A 19,418-nucleotide genomic window follows, 5' to 3' on the forward strand; every position below is an offset into this window, starting at 1 on the left:
AACTAGGACAAATTTTACTACAAGAAAATTGACATTTAGCTAGGAAAAAAGTCGCGGCAAAAACTCATAAATTTATAGCCAAAAACCATTTTTGACAATAAAATATTGTCGCCAATTTCGTAGCTGAATCCTGGTAGCAAATTGTAATAGGCCATGAAAAGAAGTTTTTCGTCGCCAAGGCCAACTGCATTGGCTACATAACTTATTCATGGCCAAATGACTATTAGCAATGGCTCGGAACAAACTTTGTAGGCAAAAGATTAATTGCATTGGCTACAAAACTAATTTGTATCCAAATGAGTATTTGCATTGGCTACAAAATTGTTTCATAGATAAAAGATTAAATCTTCATAGCCATTGCCCAAGAAGAATGTCCAAGATTTCTATCTCGTCGGGAAAAGTAGAAAAAAGCCTTGTCTGGAAAGCAATTTTCCAACAAAAAATGGTTACGTTTTCCGTGAACGTATTTTTTAATTATTTTTTTACCTCACATATATCAAATTGCTACAATACATTTTTTTACAAAAACTCTAAAAAAATTGCAATATAAATTGTGTGAATGAAGTATTTTGTGACTAAAATTGCTACGATTTGAAGGCTTTGTAGCCAAAAACTATACTACTGGCTACGAAACTTGTAGCCTATTCATCATTATAGGCTATGAAAATAGGCTTGTAATTGAAAATATCATAGTAAATAGTTACTTCTCTTGTAGTGAGGGACTGAAGTACAACAGTTTTGAGACCAAAGTGAAAATATAAATATAGTCCGAAAGTACAAAGCGGAACTAACCCTAGAAGTTTTGTCCATCTTGGGTTTTTTCTTTCTTCTGGATAGACGCAAGTTTTTCAATTAACTAGTAAAAATTGTTTCAAATCACAGAATTATTTAAACCTAGAAAAGGGAAAAAAATCCAATCATACGTATCATTCTAGTATATTGACAATTTCAAAAAACTTGTTCGAAACATTATCATAATAAGATAGCCATTGGATAAGCAAGCGCTATTAGTAGTTCAAGACATCTGTCAAGGACGGAGATACCATAGATTTAGCTATAAAAATCATACTACTATTTACTTATAAAAATACAAGTAAATGTTATTAAGGAGAGCTTTACAAATATGAGACTCAGGAGGGATTGAAAAGAGGGTGACGAGGTCAAAATTGAACATGAATCCAATTGACATGGGACCTGTAAAATGGCTCAGTTGTTAAAAAAATCAAACTAAGGCCGACTTTTTTTTTTTGGGAATAAATGGATCATGAAAGTACCATTTAAATGGAGTATTGGACCCTTTTTTGACAGCTCGATCTCTCTCAAAACCACCTCAATGGTCGTATTCCATAGGTATTACTAGGGGTGGCAATTTTCGACACGACCTGAAAACACGACACGAACCTAACACGAAATTAATGGGTTTGGGTTGAGGTTTCGGGAATTCGGGTCAGAATCGGGTTGGATCCGATGAACCCGAAAAGAAAACAGGTCGATTTCGGGTCAACCCGTGGTGACCTGATATGACCCGATATGACCCGTTTACGAATTAAAAATAATTTAATAAACATAAAAATAATTTTATCTAACTAAACTAAGTTATTCTTTTTTTCAAAGGCATTAATTACTTAATCCTAAATGAATTTATTTAATTTGTGTGAAGTTGAAATTATTATATTTGGACAAATAATATATTATATTATTTTTTACTTTTATATTGTTTTAATTTATTTTATATTTTGTTTGGGATAAAACACTTTTACGGTGTTTAATTTATTTTAGATTTGGTTTGGAATTATTTATTTAAATTTTTATTACTTGATTATGTAATTAGTTTTGTAAGAAATTGATTTTATTAGAAATTACAGTGATAAATTAATAAATTAAAATTAAGTTTCGGGTCATTTCAGATCGACCCGCCAACCCGTCAATCTGAAATTTTTGGGTTTCGGGTCAGCACACCTGACCCGTCACGGGTTGACGGGTCGGGTTCGGGTCAACAGATTTTCTGGCGGGTTGACCCGAACCCGACCCGCCAACCTGATTTGGACCGAATTGCCACCCCTAGGTATTACTTAGGGAATCTGAATATGCTTGAATCCCTAGACCTTTCTTGCAATCAACTTGAAGGATTGATCATTTCTGTGGAGTTTCTGCATCTGTCATTTCTTGAGTTCGTAACCTTTCAGAAAATCATCTAGTTTGACCCTTTCCTCGAAGAAGGCATTTTGTTACATTTGGAAATGATTTGTGTGGAGGGAACTTGGTGTTAGGTGGATTACCGATGACCAAAGATTGTGGAGATACATGGGCAAAACCACCACCATCATCATTGGGATTTTTCATCAACGGTATGATTCTGAGTACTTTGATGGATTACTTGGAAAGCTGTTCTTTTGAGATATTGCTTCAGATTAGTGCTCGGATAAGCAAAAGGAAGTCTCATATTCTCAAATAGAAAACCAAGACTGTTCATACGGATTGTTGAAGAGTCGTATAAGCGGTGGAAAAGAGAAGTGGCAACTTACAAAATTGGCAAGCAATATGCGCTTTTTTTTGCGTAAATTACTTATAACCCCCTATAGTTTTATATAACGTCAAATAATCTCCCTACGGTTTCAAAATAGTAACATAATCCTTCTGTGGTTTTATGTAAAGTAAAAAATGGTCGAAATATACAATTAGTTATCTGTGTTTATATCAAACACTCTCTAAAAGCACGTGCTATAAAATTTTAATCTCTATGTAACATTCTTATAGTTTGTATAAATATTCACTTTATTCCATATGATTTTTGTAGTTATTCACGTAATCTCTTATACTTTTATACAGGGTAGTTAAGCCTCCGATTGATTTAGGATTTAAATAAGGACATTATTGGTATTTCAATTCAGAACATTACATAGGTTATTTTCCATCAAGTTTCCACTTTACATAATACCATAGGAGGATGAAGATGAAGTGGATATTTTGAAATGTTAGGGAGGTCATGTGGCAATAGATAAAACACAAGAAGGTTATATGTAATTTACCCTTTTTTTTTCCTTTCTTCTTTTGTTCTACCTCTGTCCTTGCATGATAACCATTTGCATATAACTATCTTGTTCTTTGCTTCTTCCCCATGATAAAATTGATTAGTGAATGATGCTTATTCATAGGATTACCTTTTTTATGTATGGATAATCAATAGAAAATTGGACCTCAAGCTCCAGGCCTCCGGAATGAAGTGGCAATAAGGCAAGATTAGCAATAAAATTGGCTTCATTTTGGTTCTCTTATTCTTGATTTTTAGTTTTTATACGGTTATCAAATCTATATCGTGATATTGGTTCCCTGCCACTTTATCTGTTGTTCCAAGGCTCAAAGCAAGAAGACAGTTCCATATAAAATAAGAAAATAGGACAAATATCCCTGATTAGTTTGTGTTTTCAGAAGAAAATTACGAGAAGGATACTTTACATCGTTCTCCCGCCAACCAAGACGTGACTTTTTAATGGTACAAAATAGTTGCGCCTTCAAATGCCTCACAACTGAAAGTCGAGATTTGGAGCTAGGCAAGGATCACTCCTTCAAACAACTTGATGCTCAATTCTTGTCAAGAGAAACAATCAAATTGGTTCACTGAAAATAAGATTGCAATTATGAAATATAAAAAGATAACAACTACAATCAAGAGCCTATTCTTGGTAAAATCTTGATTTCAATCAAATTTTACAATGAGCAGCAATGCTAGAACATAAATGGTCTAGTTGTACCTATTAGATATCAGTGAAAATTTACTAGCAAGCCTGCTTCCATCTAACATGAATGGGCTCCAAAAACTCAACCCTTTTCCTTTATCAAAGAACTTACTCAATGGTAGGAATGGCAACGGGGGCAGATTTGGGGTGGGGGAGGATTAATAAAAATTTATCATATAATTTTACTGTAGTCAAAATTTAGCAAATAATTAAATACTAAAATATCAATATATAACCAAATCATTATCCATTGTAATTTCACAATTGAAACCCATAAAAACAATCAAACAAAAACTATTTGAATACAATCCAACATGATGAAACAAATATAACTAAAGTAATCAAATTTTCACTTTTGTAATAAATACAATCACTAATTCATTATTGTATTTTTTTTGAGAAAAAAAGTGTTATTGTATTAAGTGTGAATATATTAGTAAATTTAATATAAATAATTAATAATTTCTATTTATAGACATGTATAATTATTAGTATAATTGATAATATCAATTATATTACATTAACTAATATACATTATATAATACTTATAACTAATAATATTATTAGTATAAATTTGTAACTAATTAAAATAAATATTATTTGCTAGAACATAATCATATCCTGCGCACCCATCCTATTAGCCCCGCAGGCATCCGCCCCAATTGCCATCTCTATTCAATGGTACACTTCCGTCCTAGTTATTCCGATTTCTGAACTTACTGCACTTAGTTCCAGAACATAATCATATCCTAGGATTTCAAATAGAGGAATTCATAGGAAATTTATTAAATAATACGTGTTCCAATTTGACAAAACTTGTATTCCTTAAACTTCCCAAGCGTCGGTCACTATAGACAGCCGGGAACAACTTTAACAATGGTACTCTCCCCCAACCTCTTCTCCGATGAAGGAATTGCCAGATTTAGTTAGACACTCGAACCATTTAGATTCTGTATAACTCTCACGTAATGACATTCCTTAATCCCTGTTGCCAGCTGGTTAACTTCCGAGAACTGGAAAACTCTAGCTGTTGGATTCAATCATCTCCAGTCCAGGGTCCATTGCCACTTTCGGTCTGCAATTTATGAGGACTTACAATACTCGACTTGTCTATAAACAAATTCAATGGTGGGATTCCACAATTTTTTGTAAGCTTAAGCTCTCAAGCGTTGCCAGGACATTTACAAACCTCGATTTGAATGGCAATTTTTTGGAAGGGTCAGTACTCACTATCACGATCACTGGCCAATGTGAAAAAAACTGGAAATCCTTGATGTCAGGAACAATAATATAAGTGACGTTTTTCCAACATGGCTAGAAAATCTTCCACATTCCAAGTCTTTAAGCCTGAAAGCTAATGGGTTTTTGGATCCTTTGGCACATTCAAGAATCAAATTAGACTTAGAGGTTGTGCATTGTTGATTTCTCCAACAATGAATTCAGGGGTGTTTTCCCTACAATACTTTCCAACAGCTTCAGAACTATGATTAGGCAAACATCAATTAGATAGAACCAATGTTTATCAACATTGGGGGAATTTAAATTCATTGAATCGTCAAGCATCTCTTGCAATCAAATTGAGGAAGATATCCTAGAGTAATTTACATTGCTAATTACATCACTTTTAGTTGCATTCTTAGAAATCTGTCACAAATCATCCTATGGGGCAAATTCCTATAGATCGCGAATTCAACATATGTTAGAATAATATGTAGAAAATAATATGTTGAATAAATGCAAAAATGCATTGTCATTCTCTGCCTAACCAATGTTATACGAATGTAGAAAAGTAAATCTTATATACACTGACAGTATATATATCATCACTGTTTGATTCATGACATGTATGTAAAAATTAAATTTCAAATTCAAATTTTATATTTCAAGGAAAATGGTTTTTTTATGCAAAGCAGCATTACGAATGTCTGTTGGGCCTTAAGAATCGGGCCTTTCACAAATGCTGCCTAACATAGTCTAATTTAGAAAATCATACTTTTGTCAGTTGGGCCTTAAGATAAGGTTTGCAGGAATTTTAACAATGTATAGTAGAAGTTGAACTCACGGCTCTTCCATGGAATGCCTTAGGAGGAAAGTGATACTGGATCCGGGAGCTACCCTTTCTAGACTAATCTCTTTTTTCCTAGACTAACTAATTGTACTAGGTGAAGAAAAAAAAAAAAGTGGTTAACACATAGTTGCCCTTCAAAAGAGTGATCACTTTAAGGTAATTCGGACAAAATTGTAATATACATTCACTTTCTTTCGGAAATGTAGGATGCTGCTTCATTTTCAATTTTAACAACAAAGCCTTTGATTTGCTATCAGAGAAAATTATTTACAATCTTATATATTATGAGCTAGGCACAAGGTCAGCTTATAATGATTAATTTGGATGTCGATATTACTTAACATTTCTTTCTTGTGACCCCTTAATTTATTGCTCAATTATGCCAATAAATCTTTATTTACAAAACTTTTACTGCTTTTTCTAAGACATTTACATGTTATAATAAAGGACTATTCAAGGAACATTTCGAATAATTGCTACTTTGTATTATGCATGCACGTATGCACGTATGTATGTATGTATGTATGTATGCATGTATATATACATATACAAAAAAATATTTCACAGTTCTGTGAAAGTTTTTATGACACTCAATTCAAGCATTACACTATTTTCATATACTTTAGGAGCATTTATCTACATAATTCTTTGAAAATTTCCCAGAAATTAGGAGACAAATGAAAGAACGGTTTGGCTACTATATGAATATGTAGTAAGTCTTTTCAGTTTTTAAATCGTGTTTCTCAATTGCTCTAAAATTGTGTTTATGTCAAGGATGGCCCAAAGAATCTTTAGAAGGATTCAGGTCATTGTGATTATTTCACAATTTAGAAAAGTAAAGATAGGTTGATTTGGACCATTTTTTTTTTCCAAAGACTTGACTCCATCAATTCAACATATTTCCCAATAATTCTTCAACACATCACTTTACTATAGAGACTATTACATATTGTCACACAATATTTTTTCTATGCTGAGCATTCCAATTAAGACATGCTAATGTGTCGAATCTGGCAGAAAATTTAACGATGTTGATTAGAAGTTGAACCGACGGGTCTTCTACGGAATTGAATGTAGACAAAAATGTAGTACGATCTATCCTTTTCTAAACTAACTTATTGTAAAAGGTGGAAGAAAAGTTAAAAGTCAGAACTTAAAGTCTTTCCAGCCCAAAGAGAAAGATCGTCTTCAAGCACTTCTAAACCCGGATTGTACTCTATTTCCCTAGCTTAATTTAACTGTTAACGAATTACATTCACTTGGATTAGAAATTATTGGGAAACAAAAGTTGGATCCTATACCATCAAAGAAAAATACACATAATCTACTATATATTTGTTATCTATCTGATTTTGTACTGGATGTCTTACTGCTTCATGAATTATGCAGAATACTAAATTTTAATAGCTATCTTGCTTCACTTTTTTTCTCTTATGAACTCTTTCATTGCTCAATCACACCAATAAATCCTTTTTAGCAACTAAATTTCTAGCACTTTGCATGTAAAATTAGAGCACCATTCAAGAAATATTTCAAACAATTGCTATCTTGTATTAATTACGTGTATGTTTCCGGATTAAGAAATTTCATAGATCCACGAAAGTTTCTATGAAAATCAAATTAAGCATCACGCTACTGTTGTATAATTTCAGAAGCTTTTATCTCCATAATTCTTTGAAAATTTCTCCTGAAAATTGGAGACAAATGAAAGAATGGTTTGGCACTATGCATAACATATAAATCTTTTCAGCTTTTAAATTGTGTTTCTCAATTGCTGCTTTAACATAGTCCTGATATAGACAAGAGGAACAAGAATATTGGTAGAAAGTCTTCGTCATCTATGCCATGGAAGTCTTGAAGGAGCATGGCCCAAAGGCTCTGCAAAAGTATTCAACTCATTGTTATTTTTTCACTATCCATAAAAGTAAGGATAAGTGGAATTCGACCATATTTTTTCTCAAAGACTGAGTCAAGACAGCACTATGACAAGTCCAGTTATTCACGTATAAACATGCAACTAGCATTCGGTATTCTGTTAATACAACTTTGAACAAATTTTATCAACTAAAGATGTAGATGCAAAAATCTTTTGATAGTATCTAACTTTTCTTCCTTCTATTGGAGGCTCACGAACTCCTCAGCTTTTCTTTCCTGGAAGAACATTTTTGCTTCAATTTAAAGAAATTTTTAATGCAAAAGCAGCTATTGGTCTTTCCTAATTTCGTGATCTCCGGGTCTGTATTAATTTGCGAATATGATATCTTGGAAAATTAGTACAGATCGTTGCAAATGGGACAGTATCAAACAATTATAAGTTGTCTTAATATAGTGAATTGACCCTGAATTGATAGTCCTGTTTTGATAGATCTGTTTTCCTTTTTCATCTGTCCCAAATTGTAGTCCATTTTTCAATTGAAAAATGTGGTTGTCTTTTATTTTTTCTAAAATACTCTTATTCAATATAAGTTGTTATTACTATAAACTACCTTATTTATTTAATATAGATTATGAGTATTGAATATAACCTACCCATTTAATGCATTTAGATTTTCCAAAACATATTGATATATGAAAAGTCAACTTTATTTAATGTAAGGGTATTTTAGGAAAATAGTAATCTAAATTTATTTTTTCAACAAAGTTAATTACTTTTTCTTAAACTATGTGAAAAAAACTAGAACTATCAAAATGGGACACAGGAAGTAAAAATTTCTTGACCAATACAATTTTCTAGAAGAAAAAGAAGAAGGAGAAAAGGCTTGATCAATACGATCTATGTTGTCATTGGCGCGTTTAATGGGATATAAGTCAATAGTGCTGTCATTGGCGTTGGCGTGTTTAATGGCTTGTTGGCGTATTTGAAGAGTTCTTAATGGGTTATAAGTCCTTAACTTTAGCTTGAAACTTGAAACTTGAAAGTAGCATCCTTCTTGCACCCATTTGGCACAGCATTTGGATAGCATTCTAATTCTAAAGGAGTAGCGTCCTCTCCATTATCCCTTCTCTCAAATTTTCCTAAATATATCTTTGGATAACAGACATATTTATAAAGTAATTTTCAACAATTGACTTTAGCTTTTTTAACCATGTTGCTTAACCTTGGTTTTTCTTTCAAAAAAATCTTTTTTTTTGTCTTTCTTTAAAAAATTTTCTATGGAAACGCCTAGGTATTTCTCTTTCTTTCTTTCAACTCCAATAATTCTAAAAGAAAAGTGACACTAAGATTTGATAATAGAAAATTTCATCCTATTCTAAGATATTATTTACATTGAAAATATTATATCTTATGTTTCCACATAAGACATGAAATAGCTAAATTTATTATCTTAATTGGAGATTTGTAATATTTTCACCGGTATAAATATAAAAGTAAATGTGTCAAAATTAATTTAGTTTTCAAAATGGATTGTTAAATTTGTAATTTGATGTTTGGTTAAACCCAATATCAAATTTTATTACTACATGTTGCACATGTGCCATTGTCCATTACGAAAAGTAAAATATTGACTTCTTGACACTCAATTTTTAGTTTCTGTTACAAATACATGAAATTTAGTCAATCTTTTGCTATTGCAAAACATTTTTTTTATTGATCAACTGCATTTAAATTGAAATTAGAATAATCTTCAACTAAAAATTATGAGCCAAATAAGGAAAGGTTATAGTTGTTATCATAAAATAGGAATTTTTTTGTAATTAAGCTTTCTTCACTAATAAATTGTATTAAAAAATTAACATAATTCATTCTAATTTTTTCTTAGTAAGAGGAAATGAATATATGTACTAACAGATAGGAAAATTGTGCTATTAATATTGTGACGCCCTCACTTCTCCCTAAGGCGAACCAAAGGGAATCGACGGGACGCCTGCCCAACTCTCGCAAGAACTCGGTACAATTCCCGTTATAGCTTAATACGATAATAACTAATGTGACAAGACAAAGTAAGAAAGTGAAGTCGCTTCCATATATAAATATCCGATCTTACACCACAAATTCAAAATACATTGATTACCCAAAATATACAACTGCCCCAAAAGATGTCTAGTCGATTACAATCGAAACCCTAATACAAAAATGCCTCAAGTCGGCGGTTCCTTATTACTTCCATTCCGATCCCTGTTAAGGAAAACAACTAATGGGGTGAGCCAATACTCAGTGAGGTCAAGAAATACACATGCAGGCACATAGTCCAAGTAACAGTAATAATCGGTAAGTAAAACCATAACGTTCAAGTAATTAACATTTCAAGCAGGTAAAAGTAAACAGAAACAATTCAAGAATATGGTAGCTCTCAGGAGCTAATTTCCACTTGCTTTGCCAACCTCGATCGAATACCTTCCCGCGATGACTCTCCATCAATCGGGTCGGTATTTTAAATCCGTAGATCTCCACTTACTTCACAGTTCCATCCACCATACACCGAATCGGGCCTGAACATCTATAAAAGGCGTTACTACTCGAGTAGGCCAAGCGAGATCTCTCCAATAGATCAAGTTTACAGTTTTTCTCATGGCTCACCAAACTTCCCGACCAAGCCCTTGCCGGCTCGAGTCGCAAGGTCGGCCGATGAGTTTGGGTATCCCCCAGTTTAGTTGTGTATCAAGGAGATTCACTCCAATGATATGTATACAGTTCAGTTATAGGTCGAGGAGATTCACTCCAACGACATATGCAGCCGTAGCATATAATTCAGTTCAATTCAGTTCAGGTAATTCAATTAAATTCAGGCAATTTAGTTTCAATTCATTTAAATGAGAACGAGTGCGATAAAGTACACACTCGACTCAGCAGTTATCAATTTTCAGTTCATAGGGAGCAATTCACATAATTGCAACAAAACATGCACTTGACACTCACCTAATTAAAATGAAAGAGTGGTGCACAATCAAGTGTTTAAGCGTCCGTTGTGAGGTCCTCTTGAAGGTCCCCTTGAGTGCCTGAGCAAAAATAGTTAGCTATTACACGCTACCACTTAAAAACCCCTAGCCATTGGAGAAGATTGTACCCTTGTACAATAAATAAGAAAATATAGTGAAAAGAGCCCTAATTACTCGTAAATCGAGACTCTAAAGTGGGGTTTAATATTACAAGGAAAAACTGTTTTCCCTCAAGAAATCAAGTCTAAAACAGTCATTCAATATCGAAGGGTAGTGAAGAGTTTCTAAAACTCAATTCCCTTCAAGTTCAAAAATTTCAGATTTAAGGAGCAATCTTTGAAAAATCATATATTACACTCTGTAGGTCCAAAATTGAAAATTTTGTACCGTTGGAAACTAGTTCTAAAGTATAGAAGACGCTTTTCTAAGATTCTAAATGGAAGATACTCAAATTTCGGCTTAAAAGGGCTAACTTGGACTTCCAAGACAGTTTCAGCCTTAGTTTTCGGTAAAGTTTGAAAATTCGGCAAAATTCATAGAAAGTGAACTAGCATCAGAAATTTGTACCTCAATTAGGATTCCAATCAAGGTTTAAAACACAACAAGAGGAACAAAAATCGGAGTTTCGAGCATCAAGATACAGCAGTCCAAAGTCGGCCAAAAGTTGATATTGTTTGCACATTTTCCAGATTTGAAAAACGACTTTGGTCCATCATTTATGTACCTAAATGGTCTTGGATTGACACCAAAATTGGTACAACTCAACTTCCATATGAAGACTACTTCTCTACCAAATTTCATTTGAAAATTCACACAGGAAGGTAGTGAACAAAACTACCAAATTTCAAGAAAATCCCATGACCAATCTGTCTTTTGCTTTCTTCTTCCTTTTTGAACATTTTGCCCCAATGAAAACGATTCAAATCTGGCTCATTTATGAAACAAAAGTCTTAGAAACATATAATATACATTTGGTAGGTGATTGACACCAAAATTTTCAAAATAACAAGTCCCAATTCGAGCTAGGCCATTCGGCTAGCCAAAATTAGGGTTTTTCTATCACTGGTGCAGTTCGGTAATTTAACCACATCTCACTCAATTCAACTTGAAATTGAGCATGGTTTGTGGCGGTGGAAACTGCATTTATAAGGCTATATTGCATCAGAAGAAATCATTTTGAAATCCAGTTCATAACTAGTTCAAATTCGAGCAACAAGTCCCAACAAATCACTGGCCCTCGAGCAAAGCGGTAAAGCAGAACAGGTAACTTTGAAGAACTACTACAGCTCACTCAGTTTGAATCAAGGGATTCATTTTATACCATTAGAAAACTACAGATGTCTAGTTTCAAATGCCACAAATGGCACTTGATTTCGATGTCTGAGCAAAGCATTATGGTCGTTCAAAGTTTACTGCCAGAGAGCCCCTGTTACCCGTTTTTCAGATTTGAAGATTTTTGAAATTCCAACTTTTACCCAACCAAATCAAGTGATTTTGGATGGAAACTTTCCACACATCTTATACAACATATCTACATCAAATTCAAGGTCATTTGATCATAAAAAAATTGAACCAAGGGCTCAGCAAAAACAGGGCAGAATTCGGCCTCTTCCCATGCTACTTCCCTTTGGTTTTCCTTCCACTTTTCCAACTTATATACACTTGTTTAACACTTAATCAACATAAATAACAGCCATAAACATCATATCAATCCAACATGTCCATTGTGGGATTTCATAGAGCCCACTCTACTCATTTTCAACCAAATAAAGACACCCACATGAAGCTACAAGCTTCAAGGTCAAATTTAATTCACTAAAACCAAGTTTCAAGGGTTGGATGATTACTACCTCTTAGATGATGAGAAACCAGAAATTTTTGGTCACTTAGAGCTCCAAGAAACTCGGCTAGAAGACCTCCTCCTCCAAGCCAAGATGAATCCCCAAGTTGCTAGGAGTTGGATGGTGTTTTGTTGAAGAAATTTGTGCAAGAAATAAGGTGAGATGATGAAGAGTTTTGCTCTTCTTCTTCCTTTGGAGTTTCGGCCAGCAAGGGGTGAGAGAAGAGAGTGGAAAAATCTGATGAGTGAAGCTTCTTGGAGAAGCTTGGTAGTTGTGGTTCAAATTTTGCACAAAAGTCAATTTTGAATAGTACGCATACGTGCGCGGTTCGTGTCCGTTTTCCTCTCGAGTTCGTTTCACTTGTGCACTAAACCTCTAATGCACTTCCTTTAACACTATAATTATTCACTCTTAATAGTCTAACAATAATTTTCTAAAGTCCTTCAATTAGTCGCGTGCGTGAAAACGCGAACTTACGACTCGCGCGCGATAAAGCGAAATTTCTAAGAGATTCTTGTAACGATAGTATAATTATCTAATACTTGGGTAATTAATCATAAAAATAACTATTTTAGAGTAAACCTATTTTTTTTTTTTTTTTTTTTGAAGGTTAAAGTACCTTTTTTTTTTTTTTTTTTTTTTTTAACCAAATACATCATATCATTCCATCCGGCGAAGAGCCGCAACTCCTAACCTATCTAAGTGGAAAGCTCCTCTCGCAATTTGGGGTAAGGCTGAAGCTGCCAAGTATATCTCCTCCCGGCCCAGCCGACACCCTTCACTGGCCAATGTATCTGCCACCTGGTTAGCCTGGCGATAACAGTGACGAACTCGTGGAACGTGATGCAACAGCCCAAACAACTGATAAACCTCCTTATAAATACTCCAAGGGCACCGAGATGTCCGATTTAAAACCTGCACTAGCACCAAGGAATCCAGCTCAACCTCAAATGAAACAAAACCCCGCTGGAGGCATAACCTGACCCCAAAAAGAAGAGCCCGGGCCTCAGCCTGCACACTCGAAGCCAACCCAAAATTACACGAAAATGCCAGGATCAGCCTACCACTAGCCTCCCGAAGCACACCCCCACCCCCACTCTCCCCCGGGTTACCCTTGGAGCACCCGTCTGTGTTGAGCTTGAGGCCCCCATGAGAAGGCCTTACCCAACTAACTAGCATGTAAGACCTGGCTGCATTCCAACTAGAAACCTCCAGATAAAAATCTACCCAAGATAATGCCGAGACCCTGCACTCCGGAAACTGTACCCTAAACAACTGTAAAAGCTCGACAACAATACCATGACATATCCGAACCCCCTCGATCTTCTGACCATCATATTTCATGCCATTCCTAGCCTTCCATATGTGCCAGCAAATCAACAAGGGAGTAACAAGATGAATAAATTTCAGAAACTTATTTCCGCGCTTCCCCTGCCACCAGGCCGCCATACAGACTCGAAAGGCCAGCCCAGTCCAGGCAACTCCAACCGAATCCCCAAAGAAGTGCCACACTTGTCGCGCCATATCCCCAGTAGCAAACACATGCTCCGTAGTTTCGACCTCAGGTGAAGCACAACACACGCATCGCGACGGTCCATGAATCCCCAACTTCCATAAGGTACCATCTAAGGGAAGACGATCCCGCAGGAGGCGTAACAGGAAGAATGAAATTCTCAATGGCACACCTTGATGCCAAATACGTTTGAATAATGGCGAGGGGGAGGACTGACGTCGGACCAAGTTGAAAGCTGACTTTATTGTGAAACATCCCGAATGCTCTGGTCTCCAAACCATGAGGTCAGGCAAGTGGCCGGCAGGTGGGTCAACTAGAACAATCTCAGCAACTATCTCCGAAGGCACCCATTGTGCAATACTTCTGACATCCCAGGTAGCCTGTTTCACAAAATCCACAATCTTATTGTCGGAAACGCTCTCCAGCCGGTCTGACAAACCTCCTGAACCAAGCCAATTGTCAAACCAAAAATTAGAACTCCCGGAACGAACAATCCATCCGATATGCCTCTCAGCGATATTCCGCACTTTCACCATCCGTGACCACACCTCTGACCCTTTGCCATCAAACACCAGATTAGGGTGCACCGCCCGACAAAACTTAGCTTGCATGAACTGAGCCCACAAGGATGTTTTTGCCCGAAAATTCCACCACAACTTGATTGAGAAAGCTTTGTAGACATCCTCCAATTGGCGCAGACCAACCCCCCCTGCGTCTTGTGGCACACACAGGTCCTGCCAGCGAATCCAATGATACTTGGGACCCCCCTCTGAAGCTCCCCAAAGGAAATTAGTAAACATGCCCTCAAGCTCTTGGAAAATAGCTTTGGGAGGAGAAGCCGCCATTAACAGATGAATCGGCATAGATGAAAGGACATGCTTCAACAACACTATCTTCCCTCCCTGAGACAACACCCTGTTCTGCCAGGACTGAATACGAAGAAGGACTGCTTGACACAAACCCCCAAAAAACTCTTTCTTCCGGCGCCCGCAATAGAGGGGGAACCCTAGATATTTAATCGGGAAAGGCTTATACATGAAACCAGTTAACCTCTGAATGGCCATCCTCCTGGATAGGCCTACCTTTGGGTGCACCAAGAAACAACTTTTCCCTGCATTAATCCGTTGCCCAGACACAGCCTCATAGTTTGTCAACACCCGCTTTACTAACTTTAAAGATCCCGCAGACGCACTGGAGAAAACCAGCACATCATCCGCATATCCTAAGTGAGTCACTAGAGGGCACCCCCTTGGAACGGAAAACCAATGAAACCCTCGGAAACACGGCAAACTATTCAGCGACCTCGACAACACCTCGGCTCCAATGATAAACAAAGCAGGGGAAAGCGGATCTCCTTGACGTAACCCCCGAGCTGACTTAAAGAAGCCAAACAGCGCCCCATTGACAACCACTGAAAACCAGACATTCGAAATGAGCCGCCAAACCATATCAATCCACTGCTCTCCAAACCCAAAAGCCCTAAGCACATTGATCAAAAAAGGCCATACTACCCGGTCATAAGCTTTCATCATGTCTAACTTCAATGCCACATTCCCTCCCCGTACCTTGCTACCCATATTAGACAATAGTTCCTGAGCTAGCAGATAATTATCCGAAATTAACCGTCCCCGAACGAAACCACTTTGATTCGTAGAAATGATCTTGGGAAGGATAGGCGCAAGTCGAGCTGCTAGAATCTTCGACAAAATCTTGTTCACAAAGTTACACAAACTGATCGGTCGAAACTCAGAAAAACTCTTCGGCCGTGCTACCTTGGCCAAAAGAATTATGGAGGTAGCAGTAACCCGTCGTGGAAGCTCCTCACCACAGAAAAAGCTTAGCACCGCCCTATACACATCTCTGCCAATAATATCCCAGGAAGAGGTAAAGAATTTCCCAGTGAACCCATCCGGCCCGGCGGCACTATCCCCGTCCATCGCAAAAACCACGTCCCGCACTTCCTCAAAGGATGGCATATTCTGCAACTGCTCATTGTCATCCTCCGACAACAACTTTGGGATGACCCCAAGTGCCTCTGAACTTGCTGGAGCCTCTTCCATCGAAAAAAGAGACGAGAAGTACTTAATTGCTTCAGCCCCGATACGCACGTCCTCAGTCACCCACTCTTGATTGGCATCCTGGACCCCATGAATCACTGCTTGCATGCGCCGTTGCTTCACCACCGCATGGAAAAAGCTGGTGTTCCTATCCCCCAACTGCAACCATTTGACTCTAGACCTCTGCTTCCATAGGGCCTCCTCCATGGCCAGCGCACGACTAAGCCGAGCCTGGGCCTGGTGTAACTGCAGTTGATCGTTCTCAGAACCCCCGCCTACCATACATTGGTCCAATCGAGCCACTTCCGCCTCTGCCTTCCTAACATTGTCAGAAAAATTCCCAACTTTGTCCCTATTCCACGCTTGAATACTCCTCTTTACACGTTGTAACTTTGAACACAGGACGTGCAACGGAGGTCCCTCACACTCCTGCTCCCAAGACTGCTTCACCACCCCCAAGAACTCCTTATGGGCAGCCCAGGCGTTAATGAACCTAAAACACCGAGGTTTGCTATCCAACCGAGTAGATACCGCCATGAGCAACGGGGCATGATCCGAAGGGTGCCGCGCCAAATGATCAACTGTGACAGAAACATGTAAATCCATGCATGCCTCATTCAGTAAGACACGATCCAACCGCTTCCAAATTCGCGCTCTACCGTGACGGTTATTGCACCAAGTAAAGTTCGACCCTGAGAAACCCCCATCAAACAAACCCGCAGAGGCCATAAAATCAACAAAATCTCTAGCCTCCGCCACCCTAAAAGGCCGCCCACCTCTTTTTTCCCACGGTTCAACGACCACATTGAAATCTCCAACAACAATCCAAGGCCTCTGATGCGGCTGACAATGCAACACCCCGTCCCAAAGAACCCTCCTTTCCTCTCCCGTAGATGCAGCATGAACAACAGTAACAGTAAGTGGAGCTGACAATTGAGGATGACTAATTTGCAGTGATAAAAATTGATCCCCCTCAGTCTTCACAAAACCCACAAAAGGTAAATTAAAAAACACCCACAACAACCCCGACGAATGAGTTCGAACACAATCAAAACCTAATCTAATACGAAACTCCTCAGCACGAGACACATTCACATGAGACTCACATACCACAAGTAATTGGAGCTTATTTGTGACTACCAAATATTTTAATCTCCTAAAATGAGAGGCCTTAGCAAGACCCCTTACATTCCAAAATAATGTATTAATCATCAGAACGGGATGGACACAGCTCATGAGATCTTACCGTAGAGCGAAGCTCCCTATCCGAAGGAAATTTGGCCCGCAGCCCTTTAGCTCTAGTCTTGGCCGTCTGAAAATTATCATCAACTACTTGACAGGGGTGCTCCACTAGCTGGGCCACGTGAAGCCGTTCAGCTGCCACTCCTATTCCTCTTGGAGACAAATTCCCTGCTGCCGTGCAGCCCTGAACATCAGGTTCGTCAGACACATACCCTTCCTGCACTTCCTCACCACGCACCAGCCCCTGCTCCACCTCCAGCACAACCTCTAACGTCCCATTTAGCTGAGCCGAGAGACCAGCAACAGGCACCACCTCCTGGTTATCAGCAACAGGCACCACCTCCTGGTTATCCACAACATCACCCCCATCCTGCACAACTCGGCCTACAGCATCATCCCCCTCCCCCTCCACAATCACCACTTCAGTCCGAAGCCCATCGCCCCCCTCCTCACTGCTTTGTTCGGTAACCACCAGCTCTGCAATTCGCTCCAGCTCTGCTGCAACCGCGGTCTGCATTGCACCGTCGACTAGCGACTCCAGCTCTCCTTGGAGACCTGCCATCCCTGCTCCCTCACCTCGTTGCTGGCTAAGCGCAGCAAGAGGCAATGGGGAAGACACAAGCCGCGCAGCGTCCTGGAGAGACATGGGTTCCTGCTGTCTTGTCGGCTCGACAACCTCCTCTGCCGCAGCCGTAAAACTCTTGTCGCGGGGACCCCCCCCAGGAGGAGACTTGACCTGGGCATCACCCTGCCCAACCTCAGCATACGATGAAGACGCCCCACCCAGCAGGACAAGGGACGTTCCCTTTGCGACAGGAGACCCTGCCGTTAGCCCAGCCGCACCAGGATCTAGCTTCCCCCCACCAGGAGCCTCCTGCGTTGCTGCCTTATCCTCTGCTTCCCCAAAAGCCTGGACCGAAGGAGCATCCCGCACCCTCTTTGCAGGCCTCAAGGCTGGCTGTAAAACGTGACATGCATCCACCCGATGACCCTGTCGATAGCAGTGTAGACAATAGCTAGGCAAATTTTCTGGCCGCAGCTCTTGCCAAAACCCTTCATGACCACCATTCCCAATCCAAACCCGAGGAGGTAAAGGCTTCAGCAGGTCCACCTCCACGCAGACCCTAGCCACATTCGGTCGCGAGACAGCCATGGTAGCGGCGTCGACCAGCAAAGGAACGCCCATCAAGCCTGCGATTTGGAACAAAGCTTCCTTATGGAAAAAATGAAGAGGCAACTTGGGCAATTGGAACCACACCGGAACCACCGAAGGCTCACGATCAACATGAAAAGCTGGCGACCATTTGAATACTCTCATGGGGAAGCTCTGGACGTACCACAACCCCCTGGACCAAAATCTGTGAAAATCTGCTTCATTCTGAAATTGAAAAATTACATGGCGGCTATCAAGCAATCCCACCGGAACAGCCTCACGCAAATCAAGCTTGAGGATGAACCTCCGAATCTCCTCCAACTTAGGCCTGCCGCGTGAGAATTTCCCCACCAACGCAAAGCGATATGGGACAGCAAGTCTCTCCAGGGAATCCTGCGAAAAAAGAACGGCTGGTTCTCCCTTGTGAGTGGTAAAAGATGTTTGGATAGAAAGCTGCGGCGTGGAAGAGTTATTAGAGAAGAGGTCCGCAAACGATTTCCGAGAAAAGGTTAGGGGCGAGGAAGAAGGAGGCCCCCCAGCGGGGGGCTGGAGGGCTGCCATGGAAACAGCCCTCGCCGGCACAAGCAAAGGGAAGCAGAGCGGCAAAACCCTAGAGAGCGTTTTTCAAAACCCTAATACCGCATAAATTTGCCACCAGAGTAAACCTATAAATACATAATTAAAATAAAAATACAAGTCCTCACACAAGTCTAGTATTAATTCCTCAAATTCCCAATTAGTTTGTACCGACGCGACTTTTGGGAAACTTTCGACGCGCGCACGGTATAAGATTAATTTTTTACTCACTCATATCTAATCTCTCAATTAACTTTTCTTAGTCTACTATTGATCATTCTTAATTCTCCAAAATTATTGTACTCTCGAATCGAATTTTGCCTTGAAAAGCATGTACTCGTTATTCCTTACTA

At 38.8% G+C, this 19,418-nt stretch overlaps 1 protein-coding gene and 1 long non-coding RNA gene across 2 annotated transcripts; both read right to left on the reverse strand.

The window, feature by feature from the left end:
• Window positions 1-9,748: 9,748 nt before the first annotated feature.
• LOC140021497 (uncharacterized) lies at window positions 9,749-12,722 on the reverse strand. Its single transcript, XR_011825320.1, has 3 exons — window positions 12,534-12,722; window positions 10,664-10,743; window positions 9,749-9,922 (listed from the first exon to the last, which is right to left on the reverse strand). It is a non-coding gene; the product is annotated as an uncharacterized lncRNA (long non-coding RNA).
• Window positions 12,723-13,184: 462 nt separating this feature from the next.
• Window positions 13,185-19,050, reverse strand: LOC113704429 (uncharacterized). The gene is made up of 2 exons (XM_072071501.1): window positions 17,341-19,050; window positions 13,185-17,072 (listed from the first exon to the last, which is right to left on the reverse strand). The coding sequence occupies exons 1-2, from the start codon at window positions 19,048-19,050 to the stop codon at window positions 13,185-13,187; spliced, it is 5,598 nt and encodes a 1,865-aa protein (XP_071927602.1).
• Window positions 19,051-19,418: the final 368 nt, after the last annotated feature.

Source organism: Coffea arabica, chromosome 1e (assembly GCF_036785885.1).
Source record: "Coffea arabica cultivar ET-39 chromosome 1e, Coffea Arabica ET-39 HiFi, whole genome shotgun sequence".
Lineage (NCBI taxonomy): Eukaryota > Viridiplantae > Streptophyta > Magnoliopsida > Gentianales > Rubiaceae > Coffea > Coffea arabica.